Consider the following 20,963-nt stretch of genomic DNA (forward strand, 5'->3'; position numbering starts at 1 on the left):
AGGAAGGTGTTAGTGCTCCCCCTCAACCTGCTCATCAGCGTTGCCGTTCGTTTCCGTATGACTGTAGAGAAGCTGTCAGTCCTTCCGTACGCAAACATTGCTGATGCACTACAGTACAGATAAAATCCTTTAAGCCTATTAATAATTATATTGTCCGTCTATACAATATTGTATGTACCACTGTATAATAAGTAGTGATCGTATATTGGCAGAGCTTTTACCTAAAGCATGTCAGTATATATATAACAGTATAGTTTATGTAAGACAAAATATTAATTTGTACAAACGAAAAGGAGATTTAAACCCACGTCTTACTAGACACGGGCATAAGTTAGTTATTTCTGCATATCGTCTCCAAAGAGTTAAAAAATCTTTTGTGGGTTTGGGTGTACTCTTCTATAACAAGATCCCCAAGACTGTGATGGACTTGCCAATACACAACTTTAAGCAATGTGTTAAAAAACATTTACTTAGTCGAGGTTACTACACTATTGATGAGTTCCTTAACGACAAAGGTGCTTGGAGGCCATTGGATCAGCTTCCACCTTCACACAGGAAATAAAACTATAAGAAATTGTGATTTAATTGTTATCAAATGTAAATTGTAATACTGTATGACTTTTTCAAAAGAGCAACTGTTGAGTTTCTTGCCGGTATCTTCTCAGCAGAACCTGCCTTCCGAACCGATGGTAGAATCTTTACAAATAGTCAACTGACGTGTCAAAAGTGCTTGTAAACTGAGCCTACTTGAAATAAATGAATTTTGAATTTAAAAGAGAACAGGTAAAAGACTTTAAAATAGGTATTGCTTTTATTATTTTAAAGTCAAGATTTATAAATATTAATACAGAAAGAAATGTCGTAAAGTTCCATTATATCTTGGAATTCTTCAGTCAACTTTTCTGCTAACTTTTTCATATAACATCGATTGGAATCCTCGTCTTGAATTTGTATGTTAATTTGTTTTAGTTCTGCAAAAAATGCAATGTAAGCTTTTCTCACTATTACATATGACAGTGACTTAATCTAGCTTTCACAAGATAGGGGCCCCGAACTTCAGGCCCCTTTTATATACATACACCACTTTAGGGGTTGAATTTTAAAAATTCTTGAATCACATTATATTTCGTATGTCTTTATGAATTATAAAAATGAACTTAAAAATTAAGGAATTTCCATACAAACTTTCAACCCCTATTCCATCTCCTTCTATTTTTATTTTAGGGTCAAAGGTACTTACCCTATATTTTGTCCCATTTACCATTATACCAAAATTCATCTTGATCGGTTCAGCCGTTTAGCTTTGAAAAGGTAACAGACAGACAGACTTACTTTCGCATTTATATTAGTATAGATGTACTAACTCTCACAGACTCCGCATGATATGATGATAAGGGCATCATGCAAATCGGTAAGGTTAACAAGGCCCGTGTACTGGAATCTTACAAGACGAGGCATCAACTCAAAAATACAACGCATTGGTACCTCCACTGTGCGCCACTGGTGGATGCTCAACGTGACTAGAATATAAGATTTATATAAATTTAGATTATTCAGTATTCACGCATCACACATTATCCTCAATAATTGAGTACGAGTACTAATTAGTAATTACATACATAGACTCCTCGCTTCGAAAGAAGTCAGGCTAAAACCTGGACTAAAATTGACTTTAGTATTTTAGTCAAGTACGAACAATTTTTCGATTTACAACCCAAAAATTGTTCCAGCTCGACTAAAATACTAAAGTAGTCTGTACGGTCTATTAGCGCTGCGTCTACGAGACTTGTTTCGTGGCGCGGAGTATAGTCGACTGTAGTCCTGCCATGGAGCTTTACGGAAGAAGCTTTTTGGAATGCGCAAATTATTATATTTTGTACCTAATAACGAATACAAAATTAATGAGACGTAATGTTGGCAATTTAGTTTTGGTCCCTTTATGGCTTGACATGTTGTCATACTGTCAACAGATGGCGCTAGTCATGTTTCGCGACTAGAGCTCGCACCGCATCTGTGGATCAAACTATGGTCAACAGATGGCGCTAATCACATCACTATTTTCCAAGAAGAAAATATATTGTTCTTTTTTCGTTTATTAAAGAAAGATGATCGTATAAGTCCCAGTCCTAATTAAAATAATTTATTTAAGTACTTGATTTTATATCAAGCAGAAAACTTGTTATCGCTTACCGAAGATATTAACTGTATTGGAGATTTTTAAGGTCACCCTATCACTGCAGGTACACAGAACAATCAACTGTAACTTGTAAGGTCAACGACCGCTGCGCCCAGCAGCGCGCCGTGGCGGAGGCGTTTGAAAATAATGTGTCCATTATTTTAACATAAAAAGTACATACTGTTACTGAAAATATCATATTCTATTAACGATAGCTGAAGCACCAAAAGAAGAGGGAATGCCCATCCCTGGCCCTAGTCTATCCTACTATATATCCTATACTTGGCAATTTACTTATATCTACAAACATTTTGATAATTATACTTTAATAATGAAATCATTATTTTATCAAAAAAGTTTGCCACAACGTTTTACGGCATTTTTAGGGTTCCGTGGTCCACAAGGAACCCTAAAAATCATGTCATGTCATGTCCGTCTGTTTGTCCGTCCGTCCGTCCGCGGTTTAGCATGAGCGCAGAGACTTGCTATTACGAGTAGAAAGCTGTAATTTAGCTTGAGTATGATCATTAAAAATGTGAACAAAGTCGTTGAATAAAATAATGAATTTTTTTAAGGGTAGGTACTCCTTCCCTACATGTAAAGTGGGGATGATTTTTTTATTTTACTCGTTTATCGTTTTTATAAAAGACGCCTATAGTTTTCACTTCAGAAATGGCAAAGAGTAAAAAAAAAAACTGGTTCTTTTTTTTCCCGGTCAAGCGTGCTCCCAAAAGTTAGAAACGTACGTAAGTAAATAACTGTTATATTTATTTTAAGCCACTATTATTGTTTCATTGTTGAGAATTCAGAGAGAGAGAGAGAATTTAAGTGAGAATTCTTTAGGTACAGTTAATTTGGGCCCCTCAACTAATTTTGATATAGGGTCCCTTCAGGCTACGCCACTGCTCCTAATGCTAAATACTCACCTAGGGTGTCAGCATATCTGTAGGCCAGATGACGTATAAAATAGCTGACATCGGAATCTTGTCGCTGTGTGATATTTAAATCAATCCCATATTGCAAGTGAACTTCGCGCAGCGGTATACTTGGGGTTAAGAAACGCCGGACGTTGTCGTAATCTCGGATACGAACTGTCAAAAAAACCGTCACTTGGTTACACTACACCAGTGTTAACTGCTTTTTTTAACTTATACATATCGTTGGTTTATGTGATACCTCGTAACTAACAATTATTGGTAAAAATTGATTTTGATACAGAAAGCTTCAAACAGCTTTTCCGGTGGTAGCCCGTAAATATCTTGTAGTGCGTACATTAAAAACGTTTTGGTCACATAAAACGACTTTTACTGATACCTAAAAGATGTTTCTTGTCTCTCATGTAAAGTTCGTCAGTTTGCATTTAAGAGTTATCACATCTAGACCGACGATATGTTTTCTGTGCTTCAGCAGACGCCGCGTGTTTCAGCACACACACGATCCGTTATATAGTCCTGTGATATCACATCGCGACCAATACGCGATCAGTTTTATCGGCTGTCAAGCCGTTAGCGCTGCAGGCATGTGTGATTACTTGATCGTCAGAGGCTAACTTTATGCGTGTAATGGTAGGCGTCCGCAGATCTGCATCGTACGTATCGGACGCATCGCATCATGGATTCCAGTATTCTTTGTATAGAAAGTCATACAAGTGCGTCCACTGATCCGCATCGTATGGATCGCATCAACCGGATTTTACCCAACGTAAAATTAAAAATCCATATGATGCGATGCGTCTCATTCTGATGAAATTTCATATATAGGTTGTTTTATCTTTTTTATCTCTAAGTCCATTTCCATTATTTTTCATGATATGACATACTTACAATCCTAAAACAGAGTTAATATAAGGGGAGAAATAGACTGATATTGATGGGGTAGGTACTAACAGAATGCCATGAACAAATACAGGTCGGGGCAGGCGATTGCCACGCGCCGCCACGCCGTGTCAGGGATGTCGTAGCCACCCACGCCGAGCGCTGCATCAGTCCGCCCAGGGATCTGATCTTCACGGCATATCAACTATACATTTTTATTTTTTATTTATTAATTTATCAATAATTATTATTCTGTTGGTTCTGAGACTTGGTCGCTAACTATGGGCCTCATAAGAAGGCTCAGAATCACACAGCGGGCGATGGAACGAGCTATGTTAGGAGTGTCTCTGCGTGATCGAATCAGAAATGAGGAGATCCGCAGAAGAACCAAAGTCACCGACATAGCTCAACGAGTTGCGAAGCTGAAGTGGTAATGGGCGGGGTACATAGTTCGAAGAGCCAATGGACGTTGGGGTCCCAAAGTGCTGGGATGGCGACCCCGCACTAGTAAGCGCAGTGTTGGCCGACCCCCAACCAGGTGGACTGACGACATCAAGCGAGTCGCAGGGATTCGCTGGATGCAGGTGGCTCAGTATCGTGATGTTTGGAAGTCCTTACAAAAGGCCTATGTCCTGCAGTGGACGTCCATCGGCTGATATGATGAATTATTATTCTACGTCTTCTTAAATATCAGGATGAAGATAAGCGGCTAAAAATTCTGTTCGTCGCCGATAGGTTCAACTTTATTGGTTGATTGCGTAGCTACTAGCCCATAGGTTGTCAAGTTGAATAAGTCAAATGAAGCTTTACTGGCTCCGCTAGTAAACATAAACCACATTTTTTTATTGACAAAGAATAAAATAAAGAATTTAAGCTAACTTATCCTAATAAATATCATCAACAAATCATGCCCCCGTGAAATAGTGGCAAGAATACTGGCTGCATTTCCGCGCTGGACAGCCAGGCTGATCCTTTGCGCAAAAAATGAGCCAGCCCTTCTGTCACCAGTCGAGGCAACTAGCTGCGGTGAAATGATTCGGTGAAATTTTTTTTTTATTATTATTATTTACAAGTTAGCCCTTGACTACAATCTCACCTGATGATAAGTGATGATGCAGTCTAAGATGGAAGCGGGCTAACTTGTTAGGAGGAGGATGAAAATCCACACCCCTTTCGGTTTCTACACGGCATCATACCGGAACACTAAATCGCTTGGCGGTACGTCTTTGCCGGTAGGGTGGTAACTAGCCACGGCCGACGCCTCCCACCAGCCAGACCTGGACAAATTAAGAAAAGAAATTATAGCATTGTGACTACATTGCCACAACCGGGAGCCCCCAGGCTTCACATTCCTATAAGGAAAGAGGCTTAGTAGTGGAGTAGTTAAGATAGGCTGCTAATAATGGCTGTAACACCTGTAAACGGAAGTGTGGTCTCCGTAGAATGGGCAGTAGGGAGAGAAGTGCGTAGCCGATGCCGTCAGCGATGTGTGCGTATTCCAACGCTAGGACACGCAGGTTGCGTAGCTCGGCGAGGCAGCGTAGGAAACAAGCTCCAATATCCGGACGATCGATATATTGTCCACTCCCTAAGCCAAATTAAAAGTAAACATGAACTTAATTTCCGCTGGGTTAACTGTTAAAAATCCATACATTCATATTCATTATTGTAATGAATTTTGTCTATTTTCATGTTAGCATCTCAGGTGAGAACCCAGTCAAGAGCTAGAGCTAGCTGAATAAAAAGAAATCCTCATTTATCCAAGTGTCATTATTCGTTTTTTATTCTTTACCCTTGACTGCAACCTCACTTGATGGTAAGTGATAATGCAATCTAAGATGGAAACGGGCTAAAGGTAACATTCCGATCTTGGCGACCGCGACGCACTTGGTGCACCAACGTAGTGCACGCGATTTACGCGCGTATTTTCAATTCGCGCGATACTTGTGGACGCGATGTATTGATGTCTAGTATTTCAACAACGCGCGTATGAATTCGCGCGATACGATTCGCGACGAATTCGCTCCTTCTGGACAAGGGCTAAACAAAAGTAAATTCCTACCAAGCAGTGGCTCGCGCGGTTGCAGGTCGCGGTCGCCAAGAACGGAAAGCTACATTAACTTGTTAGGAATAGGATGAAAATCCTTCTACATGAATAGCGTCTGTTAGTATGTAAGGCGGCAGCGCGAGACCTATTCTAAATCAATGGTCTCATGGCTTAAAGAGCTGGTAATAAAAAATAATAGCCGTGATAGCCCAGTGGATATGACCTCTGCCTCCGATTCCGGAGGGTGTGGGTTCGAATCCGGTCCGGGGCATGCACCTCCAACTTTTGAGTTGTGTGCATTTTAAGAAATTAAATATCACGTGTCTCAATCGGTGACGAAAACATCGTGAGGAAACCTGCATACCAGAGAATTATCTTAATTCTCTGCGTGTGCGAAGTCTGCCAATCCGCATTGGGCCAGCGTGGTGGGCTATTGGCCTTGCCGAGCTCTTGAGGACGATTAAAAAATATATTTTAGATTTTGAACATTTTACTTTAATCAAACAGTTGTAACTGTAAGTATTAATTGAATTTTGAACATAACTAAAACAGAAGATTCCCGCACTTAAATAATATGCTTTAAGTTATTTATTGGTCTACAGAAGATTGCAATTCTTCCTTAGCTTTTACAGAGGCATGAGCTTGTGGTAAAATTGTTGTAGCTGTAGAATTTTCAATGATTCTGTATTGAAAGTTTGGTAGATTTCTCTTCGCTTCGTCCACTGTTTCTCTTAGGCGATTAGGATTAACAGGTGGGAAAGATGACGTTTCTTCGCGACAATGTTTCACCAATTCTTTCATTTGTTGCTCGTCCATAGGAGCGGTAGTCGTAATGGATTTCTCGATGTGTTGTTTCAGTTCATTTTCGATACGCAAAAGTTTCTCTTTATTCGAATTAGTACGCCACGGTCTCTTAGGGTCGGCTGCATCTAGATTGAGATCGATCGCTTTCTTGTCACTAAAACGATGAAAAAAATATAAATCAAAATCGTTATCGTATTTTATAACAACTGGCCTATCACGGCTCTATAATTAATATTTATAAAATTTTGAATAAAACATACTTATAAATAATATATTTATTATATATTATAAGAAATTAAATATCGCTTTTTTAGAAATTAAACCTGCACACCAGAAAATTCTCTGCGTGTGTGAAGTCTGCCAATCCGCATTGGGCCAACGTGGTTCACTATTGGCCTAACCCCCTCTCATTCTGAGAGGAGTTAGGCTCGAGCTCAGCAGCGAGCCGAATATGGGTTGATAATGATGACATATATACTTATTGCATTTGCAAAGAAAAACAATCACAGTGTTGGTCGAGCACTCCACCAGGTACGACATCAAGCGAGTCGCAGGGATCCGCTGGACGCAGGCGGCTCAAGATGTTTGGAAGTCCTTACAGGCCCATGGTCTGCAGTGGACGTCCATCGGCATAATAGTAGGGGAGCCGAGGATGCTTTTGCAGTTACTAAAGCGTCATGAGGACCGATTTCATTTGGTAGATTAAATGATAGTTACTTCATACTTTTTTCGCTTTTAGCGGTGGAAAAAAAAACTACAGACTTTAAAAGCAATTTTTATTAATTTGGCTTACTGAAATTGTCAGGAAATTTTAGCGATTAATTAGGAGGTTATTTCTTTTATAATAAGTAAAAAATGAATCGCGCTCGTAACTCGAGAACTAAAATATAAGGGTTTTATTTTGTAACTTTGGAACCCTCCCATTCCATTACGTTACGCTCAAATTGTCAGATTTTCGAAATGCGCAGTTGCCCTAAACGTACCCACCATTATTAACGGCTTACTTGGTGGAGGTACTCAACAACGTGCAAGGTATAGTCCTTTATGTTTATCTGCCGCGCTCGAGTAACTGCAAAAATCCCCTCTTCAGCTCCCCTACTATAATATATGATGATGGTAAAGTTGATACCTCTATGTCGTAAAACATATTTTTAGAAAATAAGATTAAGTACCTACCTAGTTATTTAAAAAAGGAATTTAACAATTTATAAATATTTAAGACACACCGTTTACTGTCTGCCAGCAGTTCCTTCAACTTCTTGTCGTTCTCTCCGATCAGTTCTCTGTCTGGTATATATGGATTCTCGTAAGCCTCTGTTTCCAAGTCCTCAATATTTGCATCGCTATCGAATTTCTTATGAAACTCTCTGACCAGATCGTTGCATCGTTCGGTCAACTTCACTTCCGGTACATCTAGCCCTTGCAATAACTTAGCTATTTTGCATTTATCCTCATCAGTCGCCATATTTACATAGAATTTGACTAAGAATGTTGCAATTGACACATGATGTGGTATCCAAGCAATGGGTGTTAATTTTAAATATCACCATGGCAACCAGAAATAGTCCTTCAAGCTTCTCGACTGATTATATATACTCTTTGGTCTTGGCCACACCCAGTCAGACAAGATAGGTATATTGTACATTGCTATTATGTAGGTATAATTACAATCACATTTTGAGGTTTTTTCAAAAATAAGATTTTAAAAACATAAGTCACAGAACGGCAACTTTATAATATTATTACATAAGTTCGTACACCTCGGGCACTAGGCGTCAACAACGAGGCCTTAGCCATGTGGATTCTCTATCTACAAACGCTAACGCTTCGGAAACTAACAAAATGTATGGGAATGACTGATCCGATCGACAACTTTATCAAGTATTGTGTACAATGTCGAGTTGTGTGTTTAGGAAGTGTAAAAATTATATGTACCTATATAAATAGGGTGCTGGGGAGTTTTCTGGTTCTTTTTTTATAACTCTGGGTTTATGTAATTATATTATTTACCGAAAATCAAATTGTTTATTGTAAGTAAACACAAAATGTGCATGTGTGTGCATTGCATAGTCGTTAAATTCGGATCACTTTTTGGGGTGATTTTGTAGGCACGTATCATATCTATAATACAAAAAATCATTGGGTTCAACTGAGTATGACTCACCAGTGATATATCTGTAGTTGATAAGTATAGGATTCTCATTGGGCAAGACGAACCGCCAGAGGAATAAGTACTTTAAAGTGTCAGCAACGAAACAGGCAAGCGTTTGAAGGAGCTCTATGCCTTCCAACCGTTTACAGCATAAGTTTTCTAGCGAAACCAACTGTAGACGATCCTGGGAACTGAGAAAACAAATGTCATGAAGCTGCCTTTTTATAAGCTTATTTTTACAGCTAGGGTTGCCAACATTATTTCAGAAAAATATAGTATTTTTCAAATTAGAAAAAAATGCCTTTGATTTTGAAATGTTTATAATCAAATGCGAAAAAGTATATGACACTCTTATTTCAGACAAATAAATCTTGAAAAATTTTAATAATTTTAATAATTAATTTTTTTAATATAGTGCGGTTAAATAAAATATAGTATTTTATGGAATAAGCACAAAAAACAATAAATTAACAAAAAACAATAAAATAATTCTTGTTGCATTTTTCAAAATTTATTTGTCTGATATAAGAGTGTCATATGCTTTTTCGCAGATTTTAAATTTTTGAAAATCATAAGCATTTTTTTCTAATTTGTTCGTGAATGTTTGGAACTCAGTAAGATAGACAACTTCGGATAGGCTTGAGGCTATTGCAAAAACTAATGTGCATAAAGTTTTAAAATGAAAATTTTGTTTGTTAGATTTCAGTGTTCAAAATAAAGTATTTTTGCATACCTACTATATATTTCTTTAACAGTATATAGCACGCCGACCCGAAATATATAAAAAAAAAGTCCTGGTTGACGAACATCTCTCTGATGTTCACATGGTTTGTTATAGCATACAATGGTTATTGGTTCAGCAATACTAACTGTTAGCGACGTAATAGCACAGTGGATATGACCTTTGCCTTTGACTCGAAGAGCGTAGGTTCGAATCCGGTCCGGAGCATGCACCTCCAACTTATCAGTTATGTGTAGGTATTTAAAAAAAATGATATCACTTGTCTCAAACGGTGATGGAAAAACATTGTGAGGAAACCGTTTTTTTTATAATTCTCTACGTGTGTGAAGTCTGCCAATCCGCATTGGGCGGCGTGAGCGTGGTGGACTAATACTTAACCCCTCTAATTCTGAGAGGAGACTCGTGCTCAACAGTGAGCTGAATATGTTGTTACTGTTGATACTTGCCTTATTATATGTTTCATACTTTTGAAAAAGGATTTCCGTTTAAAACAATCTAGACGATCGATCTTAATTAGTTGATCCGATATAATTAGACGATCCATTTGAGAGTTCTGTACTTCCATTTTCTGGGTTAAAAATAATATTTTTTTTTAAGATAAATAAAAAAATCCATATAAAAATACTTAGATAGAACAAGGTCATTCCATTCTAATTAAAATAAGTTTATATCATTAGTACATGAATGGAAATAAGCAGATTTCTATAAAAACTATATCCCTCCATGCATTGTTCTTTTATATCTCAAAAGGCAGCTTTTTCGATGAAAATTCCCAAGTGGTTTGACTTTTTTCGACATTTCATAATCTCATAATACCTAATTAATAAAAAACACTGACCAAAGTTATACTCAAATCTCCATTTATCTCTCTACTACGGACGCCCGCGACTTCGTCCGCGTGGAATTCAGTTTTTCACAAATCCCGCGGTAACCATAGATTTTTCCGGGATGAAAAAGTTTATCCAGAGTATAATATATTTCCGTTCCAAATTTCACCCAAATCGCTTAAGTAGCCGCAGCGCAAAGGAGGAACAAACATAAACACTTACACACAAACTTTCGCCATTATAATATTAATGTGATATATTAGTGAAAACAGCGTGAAAATACGTTCAGTAGTGTTTCAGTTTATTGCAAACAGAGAGACGCGGTAAAGGAATTTGTTTTCTAATGTGTATTATAGGTAATCAGAGTACTATCAGCAGGGCAATTATGAATCTCGGTGTACCATTCAAATAATAATGTACTACATGGTTTTTCATCGTATTTTCATCATCATCATCATCACCATTTCACGTAGTTATATCATCAAAAAAAAAAAATATGTATATATGCATACAGTCCAATTGAGAAACCTCCTCCTTTTTTTTGAAGTCGGTTAAAAATTACCTTAACTACGCCATTTTACATCAAGTGGCAGTGATATTTTTTTTACGATATACATACTTTTTCAACAAAATTAAGTTACTACTTGCTACTATCATTACTTTACGTTAAATGATGATAACTATTTCATTCCATTGAAAACACAATGTTACATGATTGCAAAAACGATGTAGTGATTCGTTATTTGAATGGTACACCGAGATACATAATAGGCTCGTAAGTAACAACAAGACAAACCCTTAACGTATGTTCGATGGATCGGTGCAACTCTTTTAAATATAATGCTGGTGGCAACTTTAACGCTGTATTGGCTTTCCAAAAGAAGCTGCCAAGAGTTGTAGGCATCTGTAGGTTCGGATATTGATAAGTGAACAACACTTGCTCACAATGCAGATCCCCGAGATAGTACCTTTGTACATCATGGATGGACCAATACCGAGTGTCTGTTGATCTGAAATGATGACTAGGTTTGAATATATTGATTTTTATGATACATTCGAGTAAATAAGGTCAATGTTGACTAATTTATACATAAAAAGCAAACATTGTCTGGATATTTGCAAAATAAATAAGATTATAAAATTTCAAAATCTACTAAAAATATTTTATCGTAATTAGATGAAAATTCATACAGTTTTAGCTTCCTTACATTAAATGTGACATTTTTTAATATACGAACTATAAACATAAACGCAGAAATAACAAAGATATTAGTAATTTTGTTTGAACGCACATACAAATCTAGCGATCATTAATTGCCTACGACGTCATAAGTTGGTACCATTTTGTATGGGGCGTTTTTCAGGGATCCGCGGCAGCGCCGCAAATCTGACCCTTTAAATCCCTGTAGCTCCGAAAGTAATGATCGCAGATACCCTGTTACTTTTACAAAATTGCTTTAATATTAGCATACTTTTAATTTATATACAATTTAAAAAACTGTCATCATTCAGTAACAATCAATTACATAATAATAATACAAATGAAATGATGAGATCTTCAGGCGAACCAAAGTCACTGACATATCTCAGCAAGTCGCGAAGCTGAAGTTGCAAAGGGCAGGCCACGTAGTTCGAAGGGAATGGACGTTGGGGTCCCAAGGTGCTGGAATGGCGATTTGGAAAGCGCAGTGCTACCCTTACTAGGTAGCCGCTGGATGCTGGCGGCTCGAGACCGTTTTAAGGCCTATGTCCAGCAGTTGATGTCCATCGGCTGATAATGTCGTACATGAGCCCTGGGCATTTGTCGTGAGTGAAGTAGGAAAGAACAGCTTGTCAAGTTTCTAGTACCTTAGAATGTCATCTTCGACTATCGAACCGTCGGCACTCTCCACATAATGCAGCCATATGTGATAATTCTGAGTCCAATCGCATATTGACAAAGGATTACGACTGGGCTTGTGTTTGCGAGGCGACTGCAACCACTTCACGTCGTCCAAATGGCCGATAATGTGTATACATGGACACTGACAATCATCTAAAATATAGGAGTATTATAGGTATCGCAAAGATACATGGAAACAAACGCATCTGCCATGCGTATCCGTACATACCTACATCGATCGTAAATCATTAGATGGGCCTTAAAGCGTCGCGGAAATGTCATTGGTTTCGCACATAGAGTACGTCATCACTCGTAGCAATTATCTTTAGTTATGTTGTGGCTTGTGTTTTTACACGTCCAAAATGTAATTATTTTTTCAAGTCCACGTCCACTCACAGCATGCGCTTGTTACATACTAAGATAAGATGTGCGTGCACGTCTTTGGGTAATGACATAAAATTGTGCGTTCTTTAGTATGGAGGGGCCCATCTAACGATTTATATCGATGCGTACATAATAGAAAACATATGCTATTATTGAAAATGTTGCTTTCTCTGACTCGGTTAGTCTCTCGAAACATTGGTACCTGGTACAGTTCAGTGAGAGACAGCCTAGTGGACTCTGCCTTCGATTCGGAGGGCGTAGGTTCGAATCCGGTCCGGGGTATGCACTGTCAACTTTTCAGATATGTGCATTTTAAGAAATTATCACGTGTCAAAAACGGTGAAGGAAAAACTTCGTGAGGAAACCTGCTCCAAAGAATTTTCTTAATTCTCTGCAAGTGAAATGTCTGCCAATCCGCATTGGGCCAGCGCGGTGGAACCTCTCTCATTTTTAGAGGAGACTCGAGCTCAGCAGTGAGTCGAATATGGGTCAGTAATGATGACACACTGTTTACAGTGCTTACTCTAACCCTAAACTCTGCTCTAACCATCCGAATCGTAAAGCTATGGCTCTAACAATGTTCTGTGGATTCATACGTACCTCCTCATATAAGACTAATTATAATCATAATAGACTTTACCTTTATCCGCCATACAGAGGTATTTTCTTTATTTATTTTATGTAAATCAAAAAACGTAGAGATAATCAAAATATTTTAAGAGGTGTTTCTTTATAAAATAAATTTTTAAGTCATTTTTAAAAGCTTCAAAAACCAAAGATTATTTATAAATAGTAACTTATTCATGACCATAGATTAGTGAAAATTGTCTATTTATAATCCGTCGTATTTATAGAAGTATGGGGAAATAAAATCACTCCAGTCACTTGGCATTTCGGTATATTTGAAAAAATATACAAAGAATAGTTATAATAATTATTTTAATCTGTACAATTTAAACAGTTAAGGATACTAATAAATGCATTACATAAAATTATTACTTAAAAATTCTCAAACGTAATTAATATGTATGTATAGAATAGATGCCGACACATAGAAAACGTAACCCGTATCTAAAGTTTAGTAATATCCTTTAAGTCTAGGACAAATATTAGTATATACAAACTTAACGAATATTTAGTATTTATTTAGGTTTTATTTTGTTTTAAAGTCTCATGCCAAGACTGGGGCACACGACATTAAGAATATTAATTCCATATCATCGTATGATGTTATAAGTGAAAAGTTAAAAACAGTGGCTAATTAGCCAACATCTCAGTCTTTGTTCACCGATTTTTATTAATGAAATATTGTTCGATAGCATTTTAATTACACCATCGACAAAAATACATTCTAAGATCTGCAATACGTTAATTCTCATACCATATTTTCACAAATGTGTGTTATTTCTACGCAACTCTTTTTACTTACAACATCATTGTATCATCATAATATTTAAGCTTAAGACCAATTGTCGCTTTATTTATGATCTTATAGCGTATCGGTTAAACCATATTCATACTAAAGAACAAAGGTTATCCATTGAATAGACAAATTTTAACTATAAAAAGTCTAGTTTACCTACATCGGTACATGTTTAACTTGTAAGCCGTTATTATCACTAGCTCTTAGATACCATACACTCTTGTTTAACCTCGTACATAGGTTCAGTTAAGGCGGTGCACTTTCGACTTCATCATGATATATTTGTCTAATTAATCTAATTCTATTTAAAAACAATAATCTACTAATTCAACATTCTTTATTTACTTTTAAATGTATTGTTGAATAATGTTTTAAGCTGCCATTAGGGTCGTAACACATATTTACGGGTAGCGTCGTGCGAATACGCAGGTATGTGCGTTTCTTGTCTAAATGTGTGTCTAATCATGAAATATAGAAATGTTGATACAGCCTCCTAAACTCATTAAATGGTTCGTTTATATGACATTAATAATTCCATAAATATTTATTATTAAATGTTGCAAAGATTGATGTATGGGTTGATGTCAGTTTTTTACTGAATTTACATTTAAACTGAGACAATTAGAACAATTAAAAAAGTAGTAAATTAATTAAATAAAAATTGTGATATTCGAAAGCCCAAGACTACAGAAGAAAATAAATTGCATAGATACCAGAAACAATGAAAAATAAATAAATTATTTAAAATTAAATATAAAAATAAGAACATATAGTATACTATACTACAAGTTATAAAAATCACTAGGTAATGTTTTATAGTTATATTAAAAGCCATTTATTGTTTTACAAATAAAAATAATAGTGGAAATATATATAATTACCTACTCTTCGAATAGATTTTGTCATGTCGAATAAAAAATTACTTGGTAGGTTATGCTAAAGAAGGAAGAACTTAAACTGTTAGTTAAATTTTACAAACATATTAAAATAGAAGAGGATATATTCAGATCTAAAATGTCAACTATAAGAAAAATAAAAAATCCAAGTAAATGTTTCGTAGAGAGAGAGTTGGAGCTTAAGTAAAGTTCCATAAAAAAAATACGATTTTGCATAGTTACGCTACATGATAAAGATATTATGATACTAGCAGTCCCGATAGACGTTTGTCCTAGCGTTTCTGTAGAAGGTAAAGTGTTAACAACTTGCAAAATACATAATTACCTTATCTTTGCATAGAAAGATCGTTCCGATATAAATACTTCGTGATAATATGACCATTAACTGTCTAGTTTTAGAAGTGATATGATTACTAACAGACGAAAAACAGATTAGCGAATACAAAAAAAAAATAAAAGGATATTACTGTTTTAAGGAATGAAGTTCACAAAGTTCGCACAATAACTGGAAAGTAGTCTCCATACCATAGCATACCAGAAAACACAAAACTACGAATTAATGTGGGAGATATTTTGATAAGCGGTAAATTGCGACGAAAATCGCTACGATGCGTTTTTTATAGAAAAGTACCTCATTCTCGACGAACATGTAATTTGAATGAATTCCTAAATGTTTACATCATTTGAACTCGTAGATTTTAGCGGTGCATCGTTGCATCGCATTTTTGTTTTGTGACATAAATGGGTAAAAAATATTGTCAATATTAGGTATACATCATCAAACGAACTTCTCAAGTAAAGTTCGATCGATATAATATGAGTGGTTTCATTTGAAGATATAAATAAAAGTAGTCATTTGACCTACAAGGCACTATATGTAGAATAAGGTTGCTGTGGAAATAGTACGATTCCAGGCAACCGTTCTCTACATAATTTCAATATGCTGCAATATTGCTGCCTTGTAATCAAATATAGATACAGTAAGAATTTGATGACAATTAGCTATTCTTGTCGGCTTGTATCAACTGTGCGAACTTTGCGTATATTATTGTATAATTCTCCATAAGGATCCGGAACATGTTTTGGACGCAAATTTATTGTCTAAGTCGGTTAGAATTTCAGTCTTATGGGCTGTGTGTAACTTGGATGGATTTTTTGGAACAATATTACATACATAATTTCTACTAAGTATAATTATTTCTGCTTACTATCAACGCTGTATATTTTTCAATAGCGGCCGCATTAAAACACAATAATTAGACGTAGTCAAGCAATTATTCTAGATAAATTCTGCTAATTCAGTCAGTCTGTCGTTTTTTTCATAATCCTTAAACCATTGACAAAGGTATAATCGTAGATGCCGTAACGTAATCGCCAAATTACTTTGCTTGAGTAACATATTTTGCTTCAGTGCCAAAAAAATGTATTTCGATGTTTTATTGATATATAAAATAGGACCATAAAGCACATCTATTAAAAATTACGATTTCTAAGTAAGTACGTCTACATTTACGTTACAAGTCCATATTATTCTTGTATCTTTTAAATTCATAAGCCTCTTAAACATTCAACTAAATTAACTACCGTTCCATGTATAAAAGTACAAACACTATATATTAATAATAAAAGCATTGGGATAAGTTCGACTGCACTTTAAAATATTGTTCTATTATGGCGGGTACACTTTTATTATGTGCACCCATTGACCTTTTTTTAATAAAAAGACGCACAATCATGTAAAAAAATTCACTTAAAACTGGCCATTTTCGCTTTGACAGTTTTAGTATTAAAAATTATATCTAAAAACCTTTAATGAGTGCCAAGCAGTTGTGTTTGGCACTCATTGAGTGGGGACGTTTTTTGGTCGCTGATTGTGCATCTACTTTTTAATAGATCGATGCGTCCGCCCGATCAGTGTCAGTATACGCGGATATCATCTTACTTATAAACTATGTATATAATGTGCCAAAATTATTCTATATTGTTTTAGTTTCACTGTATCTGAAGTTAAATCAAATTGTGTTAGGTACATTTTTTATATCTTTAAATTTAAGAAAACTCTGATTTTACTCATAATGATATTAACAATTGGCACACATCGAATGAACCGGCTTCGTAGTGCATATGTTACTATCAAAATATTATTTATATTTTGATAGTAATATTTATACTTTCTGGCCCGAGGGTGTCGCTATTGTCACGCTTTTAGTATAATATTTTGCAAAATGGCGACCGCCACGACTTTAGTTCCAATTTTGACCACCAGGTAAGAAAAGTTGCGGCACTATGTGTCTATATGTGCCTTTGTCAATTCAAGTCAAGTCTTTGTTAATTCAAGTCAAGTCAATTGGGATGCCCAATATAAACTCCGCGCCACGAAAGAAGTCAATAAACCTGAACTAAGATTGACAGCGTCTTACACAAATGACAATAAGACCGCCATTACCAAATGACACTGAGCACCATTATGACATTAGCGCCGCGTCTGGGGGACTTGTTTCGTGGCGCGGAGTTTAGGTAACATTAGGCACGCCATACGACTGTTTTTGTGCAATCAACTTCAATTTAAAAAGACGATCATTTCTACATATTTTTAATTTTAATTAGAAATATTAATTAAGTAGACATAAATAATAATAGAATCTGAATTTAAAAGGCTTATGATAATTCATAGTTCGATCTCATTATATTGGTCAAAATCACAGCCCAAAACAAAATGGATATCATAAGTCCTCGTTCGCACGAGAGTTTTTTTAACGGACGTTACAAAAGCGTTCAAATATAGTATGAAGTTAAATGAAAGTCTATTTCCAACGCTAAAAATTTAAAATGCAACACTGTTCGAAAAAGAACGTCGTGTTTTATAAACGTTGTCGTCGGACAATATATTTGGGAATACATTTGCTGTATTTGCACGCTTTTTTAACGTCCGTTAAAAAATCTCTCGTGCGAATGCACAGGAGTGAGATCAATGATTGGATTTATAAGGTTATCGTCCATATACGCGAGCCGCATGCTTTAGGTCATGGCCAAATTTCAATGTATGGCTGATAAGGTACATTACGTTAAGGTCATTGAATATTTTGCAATGCGGATCGCATAATCGCCAATATTGTCACATGTACCTTATTGTAATACCTATATATTTAATAAAAACTTACTTTTTTTACAAAATACTTAAACAATATCATAAGCTAGGTACATAAAACGATTATATTATTACGAGATGCTTGGTTTTCAAAATTTCTGTCTACTTACAAATATGCGACGCCGAAAATTATGAAAATTAAATCTGTCATGTATAATTTTATATAAAAAAAATCTTATTCTAAGTTTCATAACTATGGCACAAAATAGGAATACATTTGTCATTGTATTTCTTCATATACTAACAAAATAATGAATTGTTAAATTTATAATTATATTATTGTTGTTGTAAAAAAGTCCTTCGATTATTTGATTTTTGATTAAACTTCCCTTTAAAATTGATTTTTTGGTGGTGGTGATATACAGTAGGGTATTATCAACAATTAATATTATGTATTAATTTCTGTGGTTTATGTCTTATCGTCTTTGCAAGCAAGATGCATCAAATATGCAGGATTATCCATCGAGATGGATGATCCACGATCATGCATGTTTGATATAATCCAGTAGTCTTAAGTTTTGTCAACGAAACTATCAGTGCTTCGTTCTTGCATTTATATTCAAGTTAATGGATAAAATTGTTATAAGTAAATTCATTTAACGAATATATTTACAATGTCGTAATTCTGTTGTAATATTATTACATTGGAATTTTGTTCAAAAATGTTTTTTTCTTTGTGCGTTATTAAAAAAAATATTTTGTTAATTTACAGACCTGCGTAGTACAACAAATGACAAATACATAGTCTTATACATAATTATTATAAAGATACTTGTCATAGCTTCGTGATACAGATATTTTGGTTTTCTTTTTATCATAATAGCACCGCCATACAATTTACCTCAAACTTGATCCAACCTTATCTAGAACCTTCACAATTACCATTGGTCATATTTTAAAACATTTAAATGAGAACTGAGTTCCATCGTTTAAAGGAAACAAAAATGGTTGACTGAATATTTATACTGTCAGACCACATGAGAATTAGCTACATCGGGAAGTCGTCGAGACTTCCATTACTACATAAAATCACTACATTTATGCAATTACGTGCAAAAAATTGCTACTACTCGTACAACGCGATACACGTGGCGTTTACATTGATATCATAAATTGGGAGTTCATTCATTAATCACTCATCACTCGCGAGTCCCTCGTCACTCACAACATAATGTTCGTCGTAGAGTTCTAACGATTTGAATTACGCGTATCACACATTCGACAGGCGAATCCACAGAGCGCGAGCGATATGTTCAGGCGGTCTCAAGCGGTCGGTTGGACCGCAGAAGGATGTGCAGGCAGCGAGGAATGAGAAGGAGCCGGTAATCCTGGGTGTGTTGTTAAATGTGTAGAATCGCTTCGTCGAGGAGGCGCCGGGGGCGGTCGCTTCTTAATAGGCTTTGGCTCCTCGCGTCGTGGCGGCGCTTCTCGCCCAAAAACGTTTTCGTAAAATGGATCCTCAACTCCGCTCCCGTAATGCTCCTGTACCCACATAGAGACACTTGTTTCCTTATAATCATCGGATAGCGGATATTCTCTAAACCCTAGTACCTCGTGCGGTGTCGTTGCCGGTTCCAATTTACATTTCTGTGCCACCTGCCACTTCTTCCGCATCACTCTTTGCAGGTCTTTAAGAAAATCTTTGGGTGGGTTACTATTTGAATCAGCTAGTTTTTTAGGAGAAGACAGTCGGGTGCTTTCATTGCGCTTCGGCGGTGGTGGTTTCCGTGGTGACGGTGGCGCGTCTGTTAAATTAAAGGATATTTTCTTGGTTTTCTTTTCTGAACAAGTTGGGAGATCATCTGCGAAGTTAACTTTCTTCATGGAGCTAGATCGCTCTTTCACCGGTTCTGTAATTTTCTTCTGTATAGAAGGGCTGCCGTTACTGAGTTTCTTGGTCTGTAATTCCACAAGGCAAGCACCGTACGCCACATTCTGTTGCCCATAAATACTTTTGTCGGAATGATGAGAGGAGGTTTTGGAGTTTTCGGAGTTGACACTGTCTAAAGATGGTTGTCTCGGGAAAGAGCGGCTTGTCTCTGTAACATTACTAACGTTTTTCTGCCCAGCTCGAGCAGCTTGTTCTATTTGCTGCGCTGTTAACTGACTAACGATGTCTTGCACACGTCCTGTGTGAGTTTCTATTGTGTGTTCTGGTGGAGGTGGCGGTAGACTTAGTTGAGACCCGCAAATGTCTTCGATAGGCTCGAGAGGCGGCGGGGGAGGTGGTAATGAGTCTAGACTTAGAGTTGAACTGAACATTCCATCGGGAACGTCATCTGTTGGAGGAGGTGGCAGCGGCAGATCCTCCACAGCAATTTCTTGTACTTGTTGCGTCTTGTCGTATATAGTATATCCGTAGAGTGAAGACGCGGTGTCGACGCTAGCTCTGTAAGGGTCTCGCGCGATGGTTTCGTAAATACCATAGGACGGAGAGGATTGTTCATTACGACTGGGGCTACTGGATGTGATGCTACCAGTGCTGTAGATTGGTGTGTCTGACGTTTCTGTAATATGATACATTTTAAATCAATTAAGGTTTATTATGAAATGTGAAATTTTGATTTTTGCATAAAAAGTGTAAGAGCGAGGGCACACGGTGAGTTGCGGCGCCGCATCGCAAAGGCTTCACCATATCATCGAGCACACGAGAGCGGTGCGTCGTAGC

The 20,963-nt window shown here is 36.5% G+C and overlaps 3 protein-coding genes across 7 annotated transcripts in view; all 3 read right to left on the bottom strand.

Annotated features, from left to right (window-relative positions):
• Positions 1-13,720, bottom strand: LOC112047839 (uncharacterized). The gene is made up of 10 exons (XM_052890816.1): positions 13,714-13,720; positions 12,411-12,597; positions 11,359-11,572; positions 10,182-10,303; positions 9,006-9,184; positions 5,406-5,578; positions 4,063-4,195; positions 3,103-3,267; positions 1,365-1,520; positions 1-971 (listed from the first exon to the last, which is right to left on the bottom strand). The coding sequence occupies exons 1-10, from the start codon at positions 13,718-13,720 to the stop codon at positions 826-828; spliced, it is 1,482 nt and encodes a 493-aa protein (XP_052746776.1). The 3' UTR covers positions 1-825.
• Positions 6,587-8,306, bottom strand: LOC112047821 (uncharacterized). Its single transcript, XM_024085081.2, has 2 exons — positions 8,068-8,306; positions 6,587-6,995 (listed from the first exon to the last, which is right to left on the bottom strand). Exons 1-2 carry the CDS (start codon positions 8,304-8,306, stop codon positions 6,626-6,628), a joined length of 609 nt encoding a protein of 202 aa, XP_023940849.1. The 3' UTR covers positions 6,587-6,625.
• The window catches only part of LOC112047820 (abnormal cell migration protein 10), a 131,446-nt gene continuing 124,191 nt past the window's right edge, over positions 13,709-20,963 (bottom strand). For all 5 annotated transcript variants that reach the window (XM_052890565.1, XM_052890566.1, XM_024085078.2 and 2 more), the window contains one exon: positions 13,709-20,802. In XM_052890565.1, coding sequence (XP_052746525.1) covers positions 19,559-20,802 — 1,244 coding nt within the window. In that variant the 3' untranslated portion in view covers positions 13,709-19,558. The remainder of the gene's footprint in view (positions 20,803-20,963) is intronic.

This window comes from Bicyclus anynana, chromosome Z (genome assembly GCF_947172395.1).
Source record: "Bicyclus anynana chromosome Z, ilBicAnyn1.1, whole genome shotgun sequence".
Classification (NCBI taxonomy): domain Eukaryota; kingdom Metazoa; phylum Arthropoda; class Insecta; order Lepidoptera; family Nymphalidae; genus Bicyclus; species Bicyclus anynana.